Here is a 20,478-nt window from a genome sequence, read left to right as displayed (position 1 = left end):
ACACTACAAAATCTTGAAAAGTAATTTGTACATACATAAAACATGCTAACCAAGGACATCTACAATTAACATCAAGCAATTGCTTCTATTGCTTATAAATCTGGATGGTCTTGGCCTCAACAGTTAAGCATCGATTAAAACAGTCACTTTCAAGGACATATGGCATCCCCACAACACTCAGTCATACCAGCCAGACTCCACAAAATCCACTCCAGCTGGCCAAATGCTTCTCCACTAGCCACTTCCCCTATGGCAGTGAGCCTCCAGCCATGAACCATTAAGAGAATAAACTCTTCCACAGACACACATACATTTCTAGACACCTTTCTTCTCGGTAAAGGTTCAAAGGGTTCTAGTAGGCAAAGGTTTGAAATCCATACAGCAAAACACTCCAAAAGGTAAACCTCAACCCAGGATTTCCAAGTTCTTCACCTCATAGGGCTCTTATTGAGCCTTCTCTTCAACACCTCTTATTTCTATTACTGTTACCAGTTACTCAGGTGAATTAACTTGATCATCCTTCAAGAAAATCAATCTGCCAAGTTAACAGCAGCCACATTGACATTTCAAGGTGTTCATTATCATGTTTCAAATACACCTTCTACCCAGTTTTAATTTTCAGAACAGCCAGAAGCAAAAAATTCTAATTTTTATGTTTCCTATCTGTGTAATCTTCACAGAATCCACCACATCGACACTTAGAGGAAAAATTGCTTACTTCACCATAAAAAAAATCGCACATCTCTTCAGACACAGTATTTCAAACCATTTTTTACCAATTTGAGATTAAAAACAACCCTAGTTTACCACTTAAGAACAATCTCACTGAAACTAGTCACATTCACTGACAGACATTATAATTAAATAGCATTCAGACATGGCTGGATCTTCTTTCATGAGGAAAAAAGCCTACTTCTCCCAGCAATTATTTTTGGTACATTTTTCTTGTGGTTACATTAGGAAGATGAGACTACCAATGATAGTTACTTCTTTTAACTCTTATTTCTGAAACAAAATGCAAACCTTTACACCAATCTTGTGATTTCTGAAATGGCTTGGTTTCTAAATATTGTCTCTTCATCATATACAGACAACATAAATCAGTGGTGAAAAACATACAGATGAGAAATAATTTTTTTTAAAGGGTTACCCATAAGCTTGAGCAATTCTGCAACGGAACAAACCATTTTAAAAGCATCATTTTAAATGCATCTCTTGGGTTAGAGTATATAATTTAGGATATAAAATGCTACAGAAAATATTTGTTTGATTTAATATGATTTTTCATATAATTATAATTTTTAAGAATGGTAGCCAAGAAAATCGAAGTTTTTAGTGGAAAATGCATTGTTTAAGAACTTCCAGTATATAATTTACAGAAACTCTACATATATATATAATAGTCTGCCACAGACAACCAAAACTTATACTTGACCAAATAAAAGCACAGACCTCACACTGCCAAGCTGCCTATGCCAAGTTGTGCACAGTTACATGGCAACATCATTTGATGAATACACAGTAACAAAAGCATGAGAAAATTCGTCTGCAATCACAAAGGCTATAGACCTAATCCAGAGCAACCTCACAACAACTTCGAGAAAGCATTTTTAAAGAGTACCAGTAAATTCATATAATCATAGGATTTTAAAGCCAAACTAGAAGGATGGATGTCTGGAATTTAGGTAACTGCATGGCTCTTATATTGACCTATCTTCTGGCTAACATATTATATAAAATTCATCATTTAACAAAAAGACATCCCAGAGCTTGGGTGCTTCTTTGTTCTTTATTGTTGTTCTTGTAATATAAAAATAATTAGAACGTTTTAGATAGTTATAAAATGTACATGTTTCTGAAACATGAATGGTTTAGTCTATCATGTTCAGAGGTTGTAATAGGAGGAAACATCTCCCGAGATAAAAAGTATTAAGAGGAAGGATTACATGGCATGCTTAAATACTTAAACATCTAAGTATCAAGACAAGCCACTATTTGAAAATACGTATAATCACTTCAGACAATTTCAATGTCCTTTACAAAATTCTCTGGATAACTTTTTCAGAGAAAATATTTTTATTCAATAACTTCACAGGAATTAAAAAAAAACAGTCCTAAATATTTTAAGAATTTGGACAGTAAACACACATAATGAAGACTCCATATTGGATTCTGACGGTTATACAAATGCAGAAGGTGAAGATAACTACACCTGTCTGCTATAACATGCTAGTATTTCTTTTTCCCCTTCCAAAGATTACAGTGCTCTAGAAGCTGAAAGTATCTTGATGCAAATAATTATCTTCCATTTACATGTTAAATTCCAGTGAACTAACAAGACTGCTCAGTTTCTTCTCCACCTCCAACACTAAGCACAACACTACAGATCTACACACCCCAAGGGCAGTGGGTGAAAACTCAAGAGGTTGACCCGCACCTTCAGGGGGAAATGGCAGCTCAAACAATTTACAGTGCAGTGCTATTCCAGAGATGATACACTTCATTATTAACAGGGTACAACTCCACAAGAACACAGAGATTACTAATCCTGCTTTGTTGCTCTGTTTTTCTATAAACCACTAAAAATATCTAGGATTTCGCCCGCTTCAAAGCATCACCATCTTACAATCACTTCAGAAGTTGTACGGACATCAGACACCAAGTCCTTCAACATTATCTTTTCTGCTCTTTGTTATAAAGCAGCCAGCAAAGCAGAGCACCAATTCACAACAAGGCCTTTTAGCTGCTTTCCCAAAAATAGGAAGAGGCTGGATTGCCAATAACTGCATATACTTGACTGACACACTGCATGCCTGACAGTATTTCAAAAATTAAAATCCCTTTCCCCAACAGAAAGAAAGAAGAGAAAGAAAACAAGCATCACGAACATTTCTTTCACACCTTCTACCCTCCCTCCTCTCTCTCCAATCAAATACAGGCTCAGAAACTCCTCTTTTCCACAACCAATTACAGAACTGGAAGGAGTCTCATACACTTGGAAAGAAAAAAATAAAATGGAGGCACATGCACATCCTACACCAATCCCTGAACATTTATGAGCAATTCGACATTTCACCCAATTTGGGATATTAGGCCTACTAAAGAACACTTGGCAGTGCAATATGCTGATCCATTCTTAACATAATAACCTCATTCAGCAGATTAAAGAGGTACATTTATACCTTGAATTCATTTGGGTGCTACAGTAAATTATTTAACAAGTACTTAAACTACGTAGTCATTAACTCATGGTTCCTTTTATTTTATTTTCACCTGGTCTTATTTTGTTGGACTGCAAGAAATGAGAGTGTAAAAGCAGCAACTGCTCATTCTTTCACCAGTAGGTTTGTTTCAGGTCATTTTATTTAAAAAAAACTTTATATATTCTCATGTGCATAAATAAAGATAAGGAACATTAAAAATTTCAGACCAAAGGATTAATCCAGATTTAGGAGACATTTCATGTTATGGCCAGGTCAAGATCCTTCACTGAACAGTCAATAACAAACAACCATAATGCTAAGTATAAACTAATTATTACTATAAAATCCTTCCTTGACAGATTTCAGAGATGCTTATAATCTGAATGACAGTGACATCACGGGAGAATGACAATTAATACCATGCACAAATTGACACAAGCACAATAATCACGAAACATCCTAAGCTGTTCTGCTTCTTCTTACATTCCTTTCTATATGGCAGACATTACAGCATCAGCCCTCACAAAATCCTAAAGGGAAAGAAAAGCATTCCACTTCTGTCAGGCTCAATCTGGAAGCACAAATTAAAATGCTGTTTATAGTCCACAGACAGAGTTCCTTAGAAAAATATGGAATCTTTCATATGGTACAAAAACACATTATGATATTTCAACACACATACATCCAGTAAAATTATGAAGCTTAAAATAATCTTCCAGGAAATCTACAGAAGCCTTTTTTTTCCTTTGCTTATCCCAGCTCAGTGGCAATATATGCCAAACAAGTCACTCATTATTCAGATTCTGTCTGAAAAATTTTTGCTTGCTTTTCGTTAAAAAGAAAAGTATTTCAAAACTGCAGTCACAACAGACATCAAAGCAATCATACGTGAATTACTGGGTTAATTTTTAATCACAGTCTTCCTTATATATGCTATAAGAGCATTAAATATATAGAAATAGAAATTTAGTATGGTTACATTCTGACTTTTTGATTTCTACAGTTTCTTATATATAAATTGACTGTCAGTCATCTTTCTCTGTCATCTATCCATGACCGTGATGGATTTGGGTGAAATGAAGGTCAGAGGAAGCTTAAGAGGCATTTAAATTTTCTCTCATCTTGACAGGGATTTCATCCCTCTACGTTGCACAGACTTCAAAGCTACTGGAGAAACATTAAGGGTTATTTCTATAGCTTACATTTGTTTACAAGGATTTCAAGGAAAACACCATTTATAAACCAGCATAATCAACTCTTAATGGATACCAAATTCACAACACTTCACGCAACTAAAAGGGACTACTGACTAGATATGCAACCACCAAAGATAATTAACACTCAGTTATCAATAACTAGGACCCACAAGACAATGGATTACAAATAAAAGATTAACAACATCTGTAAAAAGATGGTGTAACTTACATTTGATCCACACCTTGTGATCTCACAGGAGGAATGAGCCAAATGTAACACTGAGAATAAAGAAACAGCCACACAGTAATAGCACTGCATGCTGAAATTATGTTACCTGTGTAAGTCATCATTAAGAGCTACACTGCAGTACTGTAGTAAAAAAGAACCCTATTATTAAATGCATTAAGATGCTAAGACTATTGTTGAATGTGTATCCACATTTTCAGCAGCTCTCAGTACTATCCCTAGTACTTAGCACAGTACTTTGACACTGTTGCTTAAACAGCTGCTGAAAAAGTTCAAAACACAGTAACACACCAAGAAACTACAGTCCTGAAAACTTCCTGCTGATACCCATGCTAATTAGAACCAAACACACACAAACAAAAAACCAAACAAAACCAAAAACAAAACAAAACCCCAAAAAAAAGGAAAAGAGAAAAGACAAAAACAAGAAGGCTGGAAAAATACTTAAATCACACAGAAGCTCAAACAATACACCTGGCTGAGTCATTTAACAAACTTGAGCAGAAAGTTATAAAACATTCTACAGCCAACTTCCAGTTGCTATCAAATCTACGCCTTACTAGAAGTGGGCCCTGTATTTTTTTACAGACTGTGGTCCCATTCACCTATCAGTAAGTTAATCTCTAAGTCTAGACTTAGAGAAGACTCTCTGCTGCCTGTTCTAGCAATTTATAAAATGGTACTTCACCACCACACTCAAGAGCATGTAAACAGATGAACAAGATAACCCTTGAAATTTCATTAAAACAACTACAAATCCATTTTCTGAGAATTTCCTTGAGGAAAAGAATAGCATCAGTGGTAAATGCATTTGTAGCTCTTCGAGGACTACAGTAGGCTCCAAAACTGTGTTACATTTCCAAGCCATAATGATAAACAAAACCCTCCAACTACTTTACTTCTTACTCTGTTCTTCTGGTACATTTTCAAAATTCTATACCCATTTCAGTCCATACGATACCTGTAAGTGTCAGCAAGGAAGGCTCTAATCAGAAAGAGTAGTTTGCTTTGGTAGCCATTCTCTGTTGAACAAAGAAAAGTTATTTTTACTGTTCTGGACCATCACTAACCCTGCACTGCAAGAAGAAACAGAAACTGGGACAAGAACTTCAAGCCTGAATGCCTATGATTCTTAAATTTACATCCTGATTGTCAAAGGTCATCAGTATAGGAAGCCTCATTAACACCTCAAAGTAGCATAATAAGCCATTAAACATGAGGGACAAACACCTAACAAAACGCAGTGGAGAAGAGTAGAAATAAACTCGAGAGTAATTTCTGGTACACAGTAATGCAAAAATAATTTAAAGGAAGTATAATCAAAGTAATTGTTTGCTCAAAGAAAACTGAAAAAATTTACTGCGACTTTTCCGTTTTACCAAAACACATTAAAGATCTTACTTTTAGAAGTACAAAAAATTTCATAAAATTGTACAAGTTCCCATTACAAAAGCGTAAGGATGAGTTTGAACATGACGAGTATCAGTCTTCATCTCTGTACAGCACCAAAATCGTAGGTACCAGCAAGTCACTTAGTCCACAAAGTAACCAACAATGATAGAACACCCAAACTACCACAGCCATACTTGCATGTATGGCATCATCACAATCCCTGCCTGCCTGCCATTTATAACCTCTAAATATCTCTCTTGGGAAAGTCAATTCAGCTTCAGTGGAAGATGGAGACTTCTGCCTATAACTGCAACCACAAAGCAAATCCTGCTTCCAACACTGACAATGCACAATAGGTGTTTGGAGGCTTGCACAAAATGAGCTGATAAGGATTTCTACACCACTGACTTTAGCACAATTACTGTCTTTGTTAGCAAATTCCAAAAGCAGACAAAGAGTTAAAGTGTTCCCAGACATTAAAGCCAGAAGGATGATCAGGTGCTCCAATTTGATACCATAATTATGCTGCAGTTCCATCATGCAATTCCTAAGTCTGAATGCTTTAGAACAGGCTAAAATAAAGTGCTGTATCTCCAGTCACTCAGAAACTCTTTCCATCTTAGCTTTAGGCTATGGTTTCCTGTACAACCATGCTGAGAATAAACTAGTTTCTTATTTACAGTGATCATTACCATGAAATAATTTACTGAATAATCTTACCCTTAGTTAGCCTTAATAGCACTGCTTTTGGTGGCATAAATGCAGTAAATGAAAGCTATAGGCCCACTTTGAGAAGTTTCTAGTCATTTGTTAAAGCATAGTACATATTACACACAGCAGATACTAGTCTCATAAATTAATCAAAAGAACAGAAAAAGAACCAGTACATTAAATCAATGAGAACAAAGACACACTATACTTTTTTAGTGATTTTTATGTTTCACCTACATCACACTGCAAACCCAGATCAGAAACTATTCCCAGAAAGGTCATACCAAGAATACACTTGCTATAATTGCACTGATATTCAGGTGTGTGCAGTTTTTTGTTTAAAAGACCACGCTAGCCAACTGTTTACAATTTGATGTCCTTCCTAAGCTGATAAGAGAGGTCTGAAAAGGCTTACTTACGTTATTAGCATCTGCAAGATGAATAGGTTATAGGGTGGTCTTTTTGTAACATAGGTATGCTAACCATATGCCTTCTTATTTATGTCTAAGAAAGATACATTAACATATTGGGGGTTGCTAGGTTGGGCTGGAGTTGATTGCTTGTTTAGGGTTTTTTGGAGGGGATGGTGGTGTTTGTTTTTTAATTATTTTCCCCTCCCACTCTGCTAATTTTGCTAGCTTACCACTGACTGATAGAGTCATTATTCTGTTCCCCATTATCTCGATCACAGTAACTTGTGAAGGTTGAAACACTTCCCTACCAATCCATTTGTCAGTGGGTTTAATTATAATTTTCAGATAAGCCTGTAAAGAATGCAAATCCTGAGACAGCAACAAAGATTGTTTTTCAACATTAAATACTTCAAAATCTTGTTTGCTCATTTTCAAATACATATGCATAGATGGTTTCATATTTATGCACTGCTCCAAAGAGGAACCAAAACAGCAGCGCTAAGGAATGACTTTGGGAAATCAGTTGAAGAGATTAATTTCTCAGTATCTGCCTTAAGTGTTAAATTAATGCTTTTACAACTCCCTGGTATCTGTTGGTTCTTCCTGTCTTGAAAGACAATGCAATGCAAAGCACTGCAGCAAACCTGAGTTCAAAGTGTATTATGATGTGCAGAAAACGCATCTGTAAAAGACACCAGGAAAAGCTCCATCAAAAAAGGTATTGCCACCTACAGTTGGGTCAGCTGACACAGAAGGTGCAGACCCTAAATTCCTCATTGTTCTTTACTTAGAGCAGAACTAAAAAAGTCAATTCCACTAACAACAAGTCTTTTAGTCCATCAGATAACGTGAGAAACTCAACTTGTCAGCATGACACAACAGCAAACACATTTTCTCCATCAAAGTTCTCTGTTTCTAGTCACTTGACTTGCCATTAGTGAGTTCCACAGTTCCAAGTTCCACAGAAAGCTCAACTGAAGATGTGAACAGATTTTTTTAACAATTAATCTCCTAGAACACAAATCATGGTTTTCAAAATGGTGGCAAGACTATGAAGCAAGTTTAAAATCTGCAATACAAAAAAAAATGCCAGTGTCCCTAAGATTCAAGTAAAAAAAAAAATAGCTACAAATCTATGCTAATCCACCAGAGAGCCTGTGTTGTAAAGTATCTATTCCCTTTCTCACCAAATACAGAGCAGTAAAACTTTCAACAAACAAGAAAGCCCATATAAACTCCAAAGCCACTTACAAAAACAAAGTAAGTATGCAAAACAGTTACTGCACCAAAAATATAATTGAAGCTTCCAGTTCTACCTTACTTCATTCTCTACTGCTTACTAAAATCTTCAAAGAGTATTGAACTACATCTGTAAAAATCTTACTTGTACCTGGTCAACCTTTCCACAACACAGCTGCATACATGAACATTAATCCAGCCTCCTGACTGTACTTCACTTTACAATCTAGTACTAGTTACTATTGCTAGAGATTTCTCAAAGGCCACTCACAGGCCTTTTGATTCTCATGTTCGGCTTTAATCTTCCAGCCCCTCTACAAACTTAGTAACAAGCCAAAACACACAACCTACACAATAAAACATTTCTAAAGGGATCTTCTAGTAAAAATTTCTCTTAAAAATAATGAGATTGTCAGATAATAACAAATATTTTAAATCTCTATGCCTGTTTTGTCTTTACCCATTATCTTTTTCTCTTTTCTCTTCAGCTTCGTTGGATGACATGCACAAACAGGTGAACACAACTTGCACCAGCCTAAAGAATGCAAACAATTCTACGGGAAATGTTGTCAAGGTCAGGGATGTAGTGACTAGCTCTCTTATCCTTCATTCACAAAATCTGCTTTTGAGTAATGACAAACAACACTTCAGATTAAGTTACTTTTAAATTCACTTATAGCAGCCTTTATAAACACTATAAAATACATTAACTTGTAATGTCTTCACTTTACATTTAAAAATAATCTAAGTCCATACAAAATCTTATTGCAAGCCTGCACAGCAAAACATTGTCTACTAAGATGTAAAACTGATTTTTCAATCCTAAGTACAAATACAAAAAAAGATTCACTGTGATATCAATATGCATTCTTCCATGCTTAATTATCCATGCTTAATAATAAACATGTGAAAATAAAAGATATCCTGCCCTACAGTTCTAAAGATGAAATTCTAAACTCAAAAGACCATGTCTAAAATTAGCAAGATTCAATAACTACAGTGAATAAATTAAGGTAACCACTCCAAAGCCAAGAAACTATTAAGAACTATTCACTGAGTCTATACCACGGCTCAAGCTAAGGAGAAGGAAAAAAAATGTATTTAACAACAAAAAAAAACTGGTCTGCATTTTTGTAGGCCAAAAAATTCAGAGATGATGAAACTACCAACACACAAACATCTATGGCATACCCAACAGGCTCAAGAAACACTAGTCAGAAGAACTACGGGTGTTTGGCAATTTTTATTGGGGTTTTTTGTTCAGCAGTTTGATTGGTTTTGGTTTTTTTAAATACACAAAGAGTATGATTTGTATCCTCTTTATTTATTAACATTTGCAAATTAATTTTCCATATGGCATTCTGCCAAGCAGCTCATTTTTAATATCTAATCTTCACTATGACTTGAAATAAGTCATTCATACCGGGGAAATAAAGGATACGGTTCTCAAAGCAGATACACTCCACGCTGTCTATATTTAAAAGGCCATGCCCTGATAACAGGCATAGAAAGAGCTGCAAATGGTGTTCTAAAAACTGAACAGACTTAAAGATACTGGCACGGCCTTAAACACAGTTACATACAGGTTTAAGGAGAGCTGGGAGTTAATCTATACAAGGTATTACATGGGTCAGATGTTTCTTCAAACGCACGCTAAATGGAATTTTACAGCTTCTTCGCTGGCCCAATTATGTCATCACTCTCTTCTTTTCTCCTACCTTTTCCTTTGCCAGGTTTAGAATCCCTTGGGATGTATTGATAGAAATCTTCAGTGATGTATGTGCAGATAACACCGAGAGAAACGGGGATTTCAAACACACATATATATTTACAATACACCTGCTTCTGAAATGCTTACACCCTTTTACAATACACTACCCTTTACCTCCTGTGAAAGAGGGGATAATCTAACAAACCAGCAAAAAAAAGTAACTAGAGAGATCCCAAGGCCAGAAAAATGGGGAGTCAAGCAGAATAACGATGTATCTTGCACTGCCTTTAGTAACAAACTAAGATCCAGCCCAAAATTCCAGTGGAGATCGCAGTAGAAGTACCCTGCCCCGAGATCCCCTGGAAGCAGAAACAGGTTTTTAACGTCACATACAAATACATAGGAGACGTGCTGCTGTAAATTCTCTGAATGTACACAGAAGTGACCTGGCCATTACTGCCATGCAAAAAACCCCTCAATTATTTCTGGTCTCCGTTTAATAGAGTCATATCCTGCTTTCTGTAAAGAACATAAATGGTTTTCCAACTGCAGCTAAACAAAAGTGGAGTCTACCTGGAGATGACAGATTGAACAAAGATGCAATGTGCATGGGAGAAGAAAGGATGTGATCTTTGGCTAGCGAAACAACAGAGGAAGAAGGTATTTCTGGCTATTGTTACCCTGAGGGATTTAAACACTCTGGAAAAACTACCAATCATGTCAAACTGTTAACATACGCTTTTAAAATCAGGGTACGGACATATTCTAGATCTCATTTTCCAAAACAATGAGTATCAATAAGCTTACAATTCTCCTGCTCAGCTAGGATCCCCTGAAAGCTTACAGAGATTTTTTGGCTGAGAGAAGAAAACAAAACCAAAAAACAACCACACAACAAAAACTAATGACTCCACCAAACACCAGTGGGACCCGTGAAGAGAAGGATCAGTGTCTTGATTTACAAAATTCAAACAGAAGAAAACCTAAAAACATTTCTCAAAAATTGCTAGTAGCATAATGGTGACACTGTTTGCTTTAACACCTCAATCTGTCTTCTACCACCTTCAAGTACTTATTGACTAAAAAAACATAATCAGAATGCAACAGTGTTGGAACTTGTCTTCTAGCACTCCTGGAAGACAAGCTGCTACTCATTACAGTTCTTTGGCATCTTAGAAAGATGTGATGAAAGCCACTATGGCAGTCAACACCTTATGATCAACATAATCAGACACTGCTGATAGAGTTAGGATTTTCAATATTAAGAATAGAATCCAGCCTCTCCCAGCAACCCATTATATTAAAAAAATTAATAAAATCTGGCCACTGGTATTATTCTTGATTTAAGTTATGGCACCACGAAGGTATTTCAAAAGTGCTTCACCTCCAATTGCTAATGGCATCTTCCCCACCTTGTGTTTAGTGCCTTATTTTATCTCCTCACCCTAGTCTCAGTTTCACTAGTGTTTTCTGTCCCACTTCACATTCCCAAGGAGGGTTATTTATCTTAAAAGTTACTTCTCTCATTAATGTATCTTCTTAGACAGGAAGGCCTTTGGAAGAAGCACCAGTCTTCTGAGCCACTTGTAAACCCATATCACAAGAGGTCCTTAACACATTGAGGACTATCCACACACAATTAATATCAAACCATCACACTTTACAACTGATGTTTCAATCAATTCAGCCTGCACACACAATGGTCTCAACTTCTCTGCACACACTGTCAAAGAAATGAGAATATTCACATGCATGTACTATTAAGACCAGGCAGTGGTCATTTACTTGACAAGGTGTAAGTGACAGAATACATGTAGTTTGAAAACTGGTGAAAACAGGGAAAAAATATGCAGTTTTCTTACTCCATCTGCACAGAATTGGTGCACGAGATTCAAAGGTTCACCACCCTTCAGCAGGCCTGAGCGGATCCCACCATGCGTTACTGCTTTGAAGCAACACCATCAAGACCAAAAGTACCCCAGGATCAAGTCAAAAAGCCACAACAATGTTGCTGAACATCCCTTATTCCACCATACTCATTTGCTTAAAGCATCACTTGGCTGTCAAAGAGGTTTTAAACACACCACAGACTCACAACTGGTTCAACCTTAGTAAAGTGAACACTTTAAAAAGAGAAGTTGAGGCAGGATGAAGTCTAGGTTTGTGAAAAAAAAAATATACCTGAGAATAAATATTATTTCCATATAATACATAATCTAAACTGCAATCACCACTAGTATACCCACACTCTAGAGCATTCTTGTCTTCCTCAACACAATGGGAATACACACACTAAACAGACTGCTAAGCACAATTTATCCACACAGTAGTTTCAAAGCATAATCAATACAACCCACACCCTCAAGAGAAAAACAAGTCCTTTAATACAATATCTGCATGTGCTGAGACCTGAGAAATAGTATTTAAATTAGACAGAGACATCACACTGCTTCATTTCACAGAATGGCTGTAACAAGACCTGCAAGTTAGTGCAAATCAAACTATCAGAGAGTCCATCTTTTAATAAAGTCACAGGCAGTCTTACCTCTCATCCTCACCATCTACAAGAGGCGTTGTCAAGGGCAGCACCTTCAGCGGGAAGAGGGACGCCGAGGACGGCATGCTGCTGCTACCGCCATCTGAAGCGGCCGATGCTCCACCACCGCTCTCGACGCCGGCAGCTTGAGGTAAACCCACCAAGGAAGGTTCTGTAGGGCGTCTGCCATCTTCGATTTGGCTTACAATGGACTGAGCTAGTGATTGTGCAGGGAACTGGGTAGAGCTTAGTGGCATCTGCTGTGGCACACTCTGTGCCACTGGCATACCTATACTTGTTGATATCAAGGGAGGCTGACTTACACTTTGAGCCAAATTGCCATTCTGCACAGCCGAACCCTGTGCTATATTCTGTGGCTGTCCCAAACCTACAGAAGCAGAAGGTATGCCAGGAGGCACAGCTGAAGCAGCTTGACTTGGTGCAGGAACAGTACTAGCAGAGGGTATAGGGCTTACCGCAGGCAGCTGCTGGCCAGTCATCCCTTGGACTACAGATTCCACTCCTTGTGCCTGTGGCTGTACAGGTAACAAGGTGTTTTGCTGAGCAATGACCATTTGTTGAGGAAGGCCTGTAGCACTAGCCTGTAATCCCTGTTGCATTATTCCTGTCTGCACAGGCTGCACTACTTGGGAAGATGGAGGAGCAGCTGATGATGGCATAACTGGAGGTGGAATTTGGTTTGTAGCAGATGGTGGTTGCACCACAGCAGCTACACTTCCTTGCTGCCCAACATTTAGCATTTGACCACTGGCAGCTACACCTGGTATTGCTGCTGGAGCATGTGCAACAGGCTGAGCTGGGGCAGCAGCTGGATGCGCTTGCACTGAAGGCTGCATGCCCTGTGCCTGGGCAACAGGAACCGGTTGCCCAGCTCCTACTCCTGTAGAACCCGGCTGCATGGCAGGGGCTGGAGTCTGAAGGATCTGCTGATGTTGAATGTAGTCTGGCATAGCCCCTGTGACAGAGTTTTGGTTCACCGCCTTAACGTGACCCGCGGCCATCTGCGAAGGAACTGGCTGCTGCTGCTGTTGCTGTCCGTACTGCAACTGCTGCTGCTGCACCACTGGCAAAGTCTGCACAGGCTGTGCCGGCTGAGAATACGGCAACTGCTGTTGAGCCATGCTCTGAAGGGCAGGCTGCTGGTGGCCCAGAGATGGGGATACACCTAGTATATTAACTGGAGCTGGCTGAACCCCAGTAACAGTGGTTAGACTGGCCTGTGCAGGAGGTTGGACCCCTGGCTTCTGCTGTGGATAGTTTACTTCTTGAGAATGCAGCTGGACTTGTGCAAGCTGTGATTGAGAAACACTCTGTGGTATACTAGATGCTGGAATTGCTGGAGGAGCAGCACTGCTAAAATCCATCTGCTGTGGACCCACACCTTGAAATGCTTGCTGCTGTACCACAGTAGGTGCTCCCATTTCTCCACTTCCCACACTTTCTGTATAGTGACTCAGTGTGCTTACATTGCTGCTAACAGAACTCCCACTGGTGCTCTCCCTTTCAGAAGTCACTTCAAGCGGGTTTTGTTTTATCGTCTCTACTGCTTTGTTTACTGCTACTCCCTCCGAAACTGCAACAGTGTTTTCTTTATCATAGAATTCAGTGCATGTCCATCTACCTTTTTTGAAAGGTTCAGAACTAGAATCTAATTTTACAACCCTAAACCTTGACGTGCCAGATGCAGGTTGCTGCTGGCTTGATCCCACTGCCATTCCTGCAGTTGGATTAGTAACATTGTTAATGACACTAGAGGAAGCACTCGTACCATTGCCAACACCACTCAAGATATTCACATTAGCATTGCTGCTAGCTCCAGACAAAGCATTTACATTACCAGTACTCATGATGTTGCTTAAATTAATAGTACCAAGCACATTGCTTGCCACACTAGAACTACCACCACCAATATTATTTAACGTACTAGTTCCAGCAGCAGGACTTATACCTAAATTTCCAGGAGTACTTGTAGTGCGGATATTGGACACAGCAGATGCCGGGGAACCAGTGGATGATGCAGCAGAAACTGGTGCAGTTGATATAACATTGTCAGAGCTTCCAGTTGTTGATAGTTTTCTAAATGATGGACTGGGCGGTGGTCCTCCAGAAATCGGGGCGCTACCCACCCCAGGATGTGATGGATGATGGTGTCCATGATGGTGGTGGTGAAGATGGTGGTGGTGATGAACATGATGGGGATGAACACTTCCATTGATCACAACACTCTGCTGTGGGTGATGAGGCAGAGGAGCATGCTGCTGAGGAAGATGAGGCTGGTTTGGAGAAACAGCCCCAGGAGTCTCTGCCTCTTGGAAGTTATTTAGAGTCTCTTCAGAAGAACTCCTCTCAGGTTCTCCCATATCAGTGGCTCTGGATAAAGACACATCCAAGATTTCTGAAGATGACAGGTCTTCAGTGTGAGACTCATCCAGGTCATCGTAGCTTTCCGTATCCTCAGCTATGCTGTTATTAGAGCTCATACTAGCTGATATTTGAGCAGGGGTCACACTGGTAATTTGAAAGCCACTTTTCTTTTTCATTTGAGCTCCAGTCTGTGCAAGGGGCTGTGGCTGGAGCTGAGACTGCGAGAGGAGGTTCAGGCTTTGTGGATGAGGGGGTGTCGGCTGTGGACCCGCTGTTGAAGCTGCTGCAGGAGATGGAGGCGGCGGCTGGACCAGCAAAGGCGGCTGATAATCCTCGGCGGAGAGGGCAGCGCTCCCAACGCCGGTACCTGGTGCAGTGGGAGCAGTAACGCAGCTGCTGCCGCTGCTACTGCTGCTGCCCCTTCTAGGAAACATCGCCGGGTGCGCCATCTTCCTAGCACTAATGTCTGCGGCTGAGTCAGGCTGGTGCATTGTATCGGGTGTATTTTAAGAGTGCAATCCCCCGGTATGGAAAGAGACAGACAGACACACACATACACACACACGCACGGTTAGCTGTGTGCTCAGGGCAGGGCAGACACCACCACGCACAACCCCCCCGACTCCCGCAGCGCACGGGCTGAGGCGGCTCGGCACCGCCGCTCACCACCACCCCCCTCCCTCCCCTCCTCCTCCCCTCCGAGACAGGGAGGGGGCGAGCACCGGTCCTCCGCCGCCTCTGAATGTGACACTTTCAATCCTCCGCCATTCACTTTCTTTCTCCCTACCACCCTGCCCCCCGCCTCCCTTTGATTTCTACCACCACCTCCGTGCTCGGCCGCACCCCCCCTTCCCCAGCCCCCCGACTGCGCCTCACCCGGGAGGGCACCCAGCCGGCCGCCCCTGGGGCGAGCCCCTTCCTTCTCCCCGCGGAGGCTCCGCCGGCCGCCGCGGCTCGCCGGCAGCACCGCCCTCCCTCCCTCCGTCCGTCCCCGCCTCGGCGGGGCGAGGGCAGCCGGCGGGCCCGCAGGGCAGCCCGGCGAGGCGGCCGGCGCCCCTCGCCATCACCGCTCCTAGTAGTAGGAGGAGGAGGAAGGCGCGGATACGTACAGGACTGGCGCACAGCAGGGCGGCAGCGGCAGGCTAAGCCGGGCAGGGACATCCCCGTCAGTGGCAGCCATGGAGCTGAATCATTTTGGGTATTAGAGAGACGGAATAAGGACGGAAGAAAAGCAGCAGCAGCAACCCGACAAGAGAGTCCATGAAAAGGAGAGAGGGAGGGAGGAGGAAGGGGGAGCCAGCCAGGCAGCCTCTCTCTCCTCCCTGTGTCTGGCTGTCTCTGGAGGAGGCTCCGCTCCGCACGCTCTTCCTTCCCCCTCCGCCGCCTCCTCCCCCTTTATAACAGGCGGCACCCGCTCGTCCTCCGCAGAACCGCGCCTGGAATCCGTCCTCCTCCTCCTCCCGCGTGTGCGTCCGCCCCGTCCTTTCTTCCCTCAGGGTCTACTCCCGGCTTCCCCGCCGCCGCGGGTCTCTCCCTCCCTGTGCCTGCCCCGTCTCCTCACGGAGCGCTGGAGGAGGCGCCGCGGGGGGGAGGAGGGGAGAGCTCGCCAAAGGGGAGGGCGGGCGAGAGACAACGTAAGATGGCGGCGCGCACGCGCGCCCCGCCGGCAGACATAAAGCCCGTCTGGCTGGGGCCGGCGGAAATAGGGCTCGGCTCGCGTGGCGGAAATGGCCGAGCGGCGCCGAGCCCGCGGCGGGCGGGGGTGTCCCGGCTGGGGAGGGGGCGAGGCTGCGGCCACGGCCATGGCGGGCGGCCCCCCTTCCCCTCCCCGGCCGCGTCGTGCACCCGCCAGGTGCCCCCTCTCTGCCCGCAGCATGACTATGCCTCACATGACCTGCCACCGCCGCCTCCCTCCCCCTCAGCTCCGCTGCAGATTTATTCAAGTTATTCATCACCTTCTCTCCTTCCTCCCCTCCCTTGGTCCAGAATATTCCTGCCCGCTCCTTCCCCCGCGCATGGGAAGGAGTGTGCGCGCATCCCCTCGTTCGGGGCCGCCTTTCCCTTTGTGCCGGGGGCGGGCGGCTCGCCCCGGTGCCCCGCTCCATCCCATCCCATCCCATCCCATCCCCGGCGGGGGTCGCCGCCCGCCCCGCAGGCGCCCTCAGCACCGCCGGTGCCGAGGCAGCGATGCCCGGGTGGAATCGTTCATCCGCATCCACATGCGGCGTGTCAATGTGCCTGTGTCTGTCTGTGTGTGTGTGTGTGTGTGTGTGTGTGTGTGTAAGAGCTTCTCATGAAAGCTCCAGACGAACCGTGCGGACGCACTGATTAAAAATAAATAAATAAAAACACTACGCAAACCAAACGTTCAAAACGTACTAAATGGGATCGAGGTGAAATCAAGCGACCTTCCTGCACTGTTCCAGTGCCAGCATCCTCAGAGCCAGGTGGCAAAGCTCAACACGCCCACCACGGTGAGGCTGCTCCCGTCCCATCCCATTCCATCCTATCCCAAAGGGAGCTGGCATCTCCCCTTCGGTGAGCAGCAACCTCCCGGTCTCCAGGGACACTGGATGCACACATATCTGCCAGGAGATTTTCCTTTGCACCCTTGTGCCTGCTGGCTTGCACAGAGCTGCCTGGCAGGTATCTCCTGGCCCCACCGTGGATCCAGCCCAATGGATCCCCACTACTGGTGTTGCTCCACCTCTCCTGGAAGCAGAACTGTCCAGGAAGTCCAGCCGGACTTTCAGAGCTCGATAGGTGGGTTGTCCTGCATTCCTACAGAGACAGGTTCGCACCGTCTGCCCTGTTTCTACATAGGGTGTGTGCCATGCCTGGAAAGCTGCTCGTATTCCCAACCCCTGGCAGCATGGCCTTGTCTCCAAATGGAGGAATCCACGAGCAGGCAGGAGGTGCCTCAAATCACTGCTTTGAAATTGGTCTGGCTTGCTGGGAATGGTGAAGTGTTTGCAGGACTTGAGCCCGCTGGTCAGGACAATCAACACGGCATGGAGAAAAACCAGGGCTTGGCTCCTGCTGCGGTGAATATTTTGGCACATATGGAAGAGTAGTAGAGCTTTAATGGGAAAAAAAGTTGTGAGAGTCCAAGGTATTATATCATATAGCTGAGTCATTAGAGAGTTGTTATGGGAGATGTAAATGTTAGTTCCTTCAGGCAGAGAGGAGATTTGAGTCTCCCATGTTTAGCGTGTGGCATTTAATCACTGAGGAACTAAAAAGCTGCTTTTCTTGCTCCATTTTGTGAAAAGGGCGAGGATTCAAGGTCACACACAGTAAGAGCTTTGCTGCCTGTTCCCGAATTTCACCCTTACATTTTGCCTCTCCCTGCTAACCTTGCTTATCTAGCTCTCATTTGGTGTGGGGATATGGGTGGCTTTTGAGAAAACCCTGCCTTTTGCAGTTTAATTCCTTTTATCTGGAATGCAGGCATTCAGCTCATGTCTCCTGGTACCTGAAAGGTAGACTTGTAACCCTTGCTCCTTCCTTACTGCCTTTGTACAGACACTAAAGAACAACTGACACACAGTTAAATAAGATTCTTCTTTTCCAGGGGTAAGACAGTATTTTTTTTTAACTGATAATCAGATAGAAGCCCATAGTTAAAGACCATCCTACCTGAAAGTGAGCTGCCTACATGTAGCCTTCACAGACTTCAGGACAGCATCACAAAGGTGCCCACAATCTGTCTACATCTTGATCCTTGGTGCAACACTGAAATCTTAGATTGTCTTTAGTGAGATTCTCACATGCGTAAACATTTTTGAGATGAGAGCTTGACACTGAGAGTCAACTGCCATTAAAAATCCCTGTTCTGTCTGCTTATAACTTTCCCAGAACAATTTCCTTTGAGGAATTGAGTCTTCTATCATCATAGAAGTTGCAGCTCAAAGATGATTTTTCGAATGTTTGAACAAAGTCCAACTACTTTTAAAGCACATAGGCTATGAATACAGATGAGTTGGTTTCTAGACTTAAAAATTTGAGCAAAAGCAACCTAAAAAGGATTGAGCTGTAAAGTTTGTATGCACCTAATCAATATCAGCAAGGCTGAAAAAGAATTAAAAATGCAATACTGCTATTGATTAAATGTTTGCTTTGCCTATGCTAATTAAATTATATTCACTTTGAGTAGCTGGACTGCTTCATAGTACAGTGTGTGAAATAGGATTTTTTTTTAATTGGGTCCATATAGTTCTCTTCTTGTAAAAAGAAACTGAAGAAAAAATGAAATTAAGGTAACTGTGTTAACTTATCTCCACGGTGTGGTCACTGATCTGTTAACAATCAAAATAATGGTCTAGACTAGACAAAGCACATTGGAAGTGGCATGTTTGAAATTAATTTTTTAATGCTGCTTGTAAATATGAACATTTTCATGTTACACCCTTTTTCTTCCCTTATCTATTTTCTTCAGGTGTAAGCTTACTTCTCTTTCTTTCTATTTTTTTGTAAGCATTAGTCTAAGCATAAAAATGGGATTCTTGGATTAACAATTTTAATTTCTTTTCATATCCATTAAACTATGTGAAATCAAAATTAAACCACTGAAATATAAAATTGTTATGGATTGTGTTCTTTAGTTGTTCGAAGTGGGAAAAGAAATTTCATCATATACCTAATTTACAAAACACCAGGTATTTAAAAATTCAGCCACCACACAGCGGACCATGTGTAGAAAGCAAGTGAAATTACCCAGTAGTTACTCCAAACAGGTCTACCTGCTATTTTTAAATTAACTGTATTGATCAGGCAGCTGGAACCAGAGTTACTTGTGTCATCATTGGATGGATTCAGCAGCTTGTTGACCATGCTCACTGCTCATGACTACAGGGCAGACAGTCCTGCAGTCCCATCCTTCCCTCAGCTGCAGTCCAAAGACTGCTGGAGGGTTGCCAGGGTAGAGGAATCCCTTTGGATTGCATCTCCTATGTACATGCTTCCCAAATGAACAAGCACAGATGAGCTTGATGCAGTCCTTGCTGCCAGGCAAGGGAGAGTGAGTGTCTGGAGTAACCCTTATTTTAATTTTAAAATCTTATGACTCGGGCTAGTGCAAAAGAACAAGATCTTCACAGTGTAAATATTTAGAGATCTGTCTCCCGTATATGTAATGTTTCTTCAGGCAGGAAACAACAAGCCTTGTTACCACCACAGATTCTCCAAGGATACCAAAAATGCAGTATTTTAATATTTTCTTTCTTTGACTCCTTTTCTATTTGACACAGTTGTGTGCATTCATCCTAGCATATGCAGTAGTTTATGTCTTTGTACCAAGTAATTATAAAGCCAACAAGCAGGAATACTATGGGATTTTTACTCAAAGCAGTCAGAATTACGACAAATCAGTCTGATGCGTGCTTTAAATCCTGTGTGACGGCTTCATAAATAATTTTTTTTAAGTTTAATGAAAATAATTTTTTT

General features: G+C 42.0%; 1 protein-coding gene across 2 annotated transcripts in view; it reads right to left on the bottom strand.

Annotated features, from left to right (window-relative positions):
* The window catches only part of TSC22D1 (TSC22 domain family member 1), a 91,859-nt gene extending 75,222 nt beyond the window's left edge, over positions 1-16,637 (bottom strand). The window contains exons 1-2 of one of the 2 annotated variants that reach the window (XM_033053271.1): positions 16,143-16,637; positions 12,658-15,515 (exon numbers count right to left, since the gene is read on the bottom strand). In XM_033053271.1, the coding sequence (XP_032909162.1) occupies positions 12,658-15,482 (2,825 nt within the window). In that variant the 5' untranslated portion in view covers positions 15,483-15,515; positions 16,143-16,637. Of the gene's footprint in view, positions 1-12,657; positions 15,525-16,142 lie in introns of those variants that run through there. The other variant, XM_033053270.1, reaches the window with a different exon arrangement.
* Positions 16,638-20,478: the final 3,841 nt, after the last annotated feature.

The sequence above is a fragment of the Catharus ustulatus genome, chromosome 2 (genome assembly GCF_009819885.2).
Source record: "Catharus ustulatus isolate bCatUst1 chromosome 2, bCatUst1.pri.v2, whole genome shotgun sequence".
Classification (NCBI taxonomy): Eukaryota; Metazoa; Chordata; class Aves; order Passeriformes; family Turdidae; genus Catharus; species Catharus ustulatus.
This window is presented reverse-complemented; position numbering and strand designations above follow the sequence as displayed.